This window comes from Aplysia californica, unplaced genomic scaffold, assembly GCF_000002075.1.
Source record: "Aplysia californica isolate F4 #8 unplaced genomic scaffold, AplCal3.0 scaffold00133, whole genome shotgun sequence".
NCBI lineage: Eukaryota > Metazoa > Mollusca > Gastropoda > Aplysiida > Aplysiidae > Aplysia > Aplysia californica.
In genome coordinates this window covers 1,450,744-1,453,525 of record NW_004797403.1, presented here as the reverse complement: position 1 = coordinate 1,453,525, position 2,782 = coordinate 1,450,744, and the positions used below count along the sequence as shown (strand labels likewise).

General features: G+C 41.6%; 1 protein-coding gene across 1 annotated transcript; it reads left to right on the top strand.

Moving 5' to 3' along the window:
* Positions 1–219: 219 nt before the first annotated feature.
* LOC106011511 lies at positions 220–2,138 on the top strand (the record flags this gene model as incomplete). The annotated part of the gene is made up of 4 exons (XM_013081493.1): positions 220–501; positions 953–1,117; positions 1,491–1,646; positions 1,965–2,138. Coding segments are annotated over 4 exons (777 nt in total), but the record flags the coding sequence as incomplete, so codon positions are not given.
* Between the last annotated feature and the right edge of the window lie 644 nt (positions 2,139–2,782).

Here is a 2,782-nt window from a genome sequence, read left to right as displayed (position 1 = left end):
GTTTGTCAGTTTGACAAAGCGGTTGACTACTCTGTGGAAATGGAAGAAATGTGTTTATAATTAGTTTATTTTGTTTTGGTTGGTTTTTTCTTTATCATACAGGAAGCACACGAAAACAGTAACTGTCTAGTAAATAAATGAAAATATAAGACAGAAAGAGACACTCCCACCCTTTTTACAAGGACCTTCTGGATAATACTTATATTTTTCTGATTCCAGAAATGTGACCAAAAAGCAGAAAAACATGACGCGAACAAGAAAAACCAAACGACCAACCCTGCCAAACGCCGGAGAAAGGGAGAGAACTCCTCCCGTGTGACAACCCCAAATGTCGCTGCCCTGGACAGCCCCGGAGTACCTCCCCCTGACAAACGCCAAAAACAAGGACCTCCGACCCACCAGTCATCGGCCGACCCCATTGACCAGGAGATCCAACCTCCCCCCAGCTCGGAGGTCCCACCTACCCCCAAACTAGCCAAGACCATCTCATCTTCCCACGAGGTAAGTAACCTGCATGGTCAAAATTTTGAAGATTTTCAAACCTGACAGAAAATGAAAAGCAAAATGAATCGAACTTCGTTGAGTCACAGAGTTACTAAATGTACAAGTTGCAGTCCCAACAATAAACCACCAACAGCTTTCTGAGTGCCCCTCCAACAAACAAACAAACAAACAAACAAACAAACAAACAAACAAACAAACAAACAAACAAACAAACAAACAAACAAACAAACAAACAAACAAACAAAACCTCAATTAATCAACCAAACCACCCACCCCTTCTCTCCTTGATAACAAAAATAGAAACCCATGTTCCCCCTTCCCTTTAAATAAAGCAAAACAAAAACCTAAACAAATTTTTTTTTTAATGTCCATGCCTCCCCCTCTTGATAATGATTATTGTAACTGCCATGATAAATAAAACGTACAACTCTCTTCGCTCTACAATCAGCCTGCCAAGACTAAGGAAAAGATTCCCCGAAAGAAGCCCGCCAAAGCAAGGAAGGGTCCTCAGCGAAATAGACGGCCACACTGGAAGAACTCAGCACCCCACGTGGTACCAATTTTTGAGGAATGCGAAGAAAAGAGCCATTTTGTGGAACACGGAGTGTTTATGGTGAGTCTTTAGATTTCGTAAGAGTTTTACAGCACTTGCGACACAATTAGATCATTCAAGTGCAGGAGATTAGAAGTAGTGTTACTGGGGAATAGCATACAATTTCTTTTAGAAGAAGAAGAAGAAGAAGAAGAAGAAGAAGAAGAAGAAGAAGAAGAAGAAGTTTGTTACGTAAATATTATGGAAAGAGGTGAGAGGAGATAAGTTATTATCATTGCTCTCTTGAGATCTGTTCCCAAAAAGTGAAATAAAATGATTGTGGTACTCAAGAAAATCCCTCACATAGCATTCTTCATCTCATCAGCTTCATCATCATCATCGTCATCATCATCATACATTATGTTGTTACGTAAACTTTCTCTGACCGTTACAGCCGCCAGACGCCCCCACATCTGAGGAAGAACAAAAAACGCTGGTGGAACAACTCCTACGTCTGTACGATAACAGCAATCTACCCCCGGTGCCAGAAGGAATGAGATCAGACCTTCTGTTCCTGCGTTATTACCCACGGATGAAGACCCTCCTCCGGGTAAGTACAAAGTGTCTCTCTCTCTCTCTCTTTCTCTCTCTCTCTCTCTCTCTCTCTCTCTCTCTCTCTCTCTCTCTCTCTCTCATTTTTGGAAGTTTTTGAGTAAAGACTGACGAATATGGCATAGTAATTAGGTGCTTCGCTATTGCAAGCAGGAGACTAAAGTTCAATTCCCCAATAGAAAGAAATTCTTTATTGAGTACACAGGTCTTACTCTGAAAGGCAGGGCCTGAAGCCTGACTCTTTAATTAACTAAATTGTGTCGATGGTAGTGTAAAAATACCTACATAAACATCTTGTTTTGTTTTTTATTCACAGGTTCTAAAGGCTGAGCCAGGCAGGGAGATCAAGCTCAAAGATAATTGCTGGTTTCTGTGCTTCGAGAACTTTCAGATGGTGAGCAAGTCAGAACAGGAACAACTTATCAAGCCCAACATCTTGACGACAGGTTGGTGCTGGGCAATTTGGGGGCGGGTTGAGAGAGAAAGATAGAGAGAGAGAGGGAGAGAGAGAGAGAGAGAAAGAGAGGGAGAGGGAGAGAGAAAGTATGGGGTAGGAGGGAGAGACAGAGGTGAGCGGGGCAGCGAATGAAGAATGCGTTATCCTATTTATCTAACACCCTTATACTATACATAACACCCTTCCTTTTATAAGAAACACCTACCCCCCAACCCCCATCCCCGCCACCCCCAAGAAAAACATTCCTCCACCTGCACACCCAAAACAAAACAAAGATTTTAAACCATTTTGAAAAGAGATAAAGGAAACAAAGATACAGTATAATATATGTAAATGAATAAACAACTATTGTTTTTGAATATATGTATGTCACCAACACCAGATTTAGAAAGGAACAATTAAGTAATAAATATGTAAACCATATGTAGCCCACGTGGGACCCTCAATGTTAAAAACAATCAGGAAACGACAAATGCAGTTTTTGGGACTCCTGAATAGACATAAGGGTCTTGAACATCTAGCTCTCACTGGCAAAATTGAAGGCAAGCGAGGCAGGGGTAGGCCCAGAACAACATACTTAGGGAACCTAAACAAATGGGTAACAGGGAAAAATCAGGGAAACGTAGCTTTTCTGAGAGCATCCGAGCAAAGGAATGAATGATCGCCGATGTCTGTCG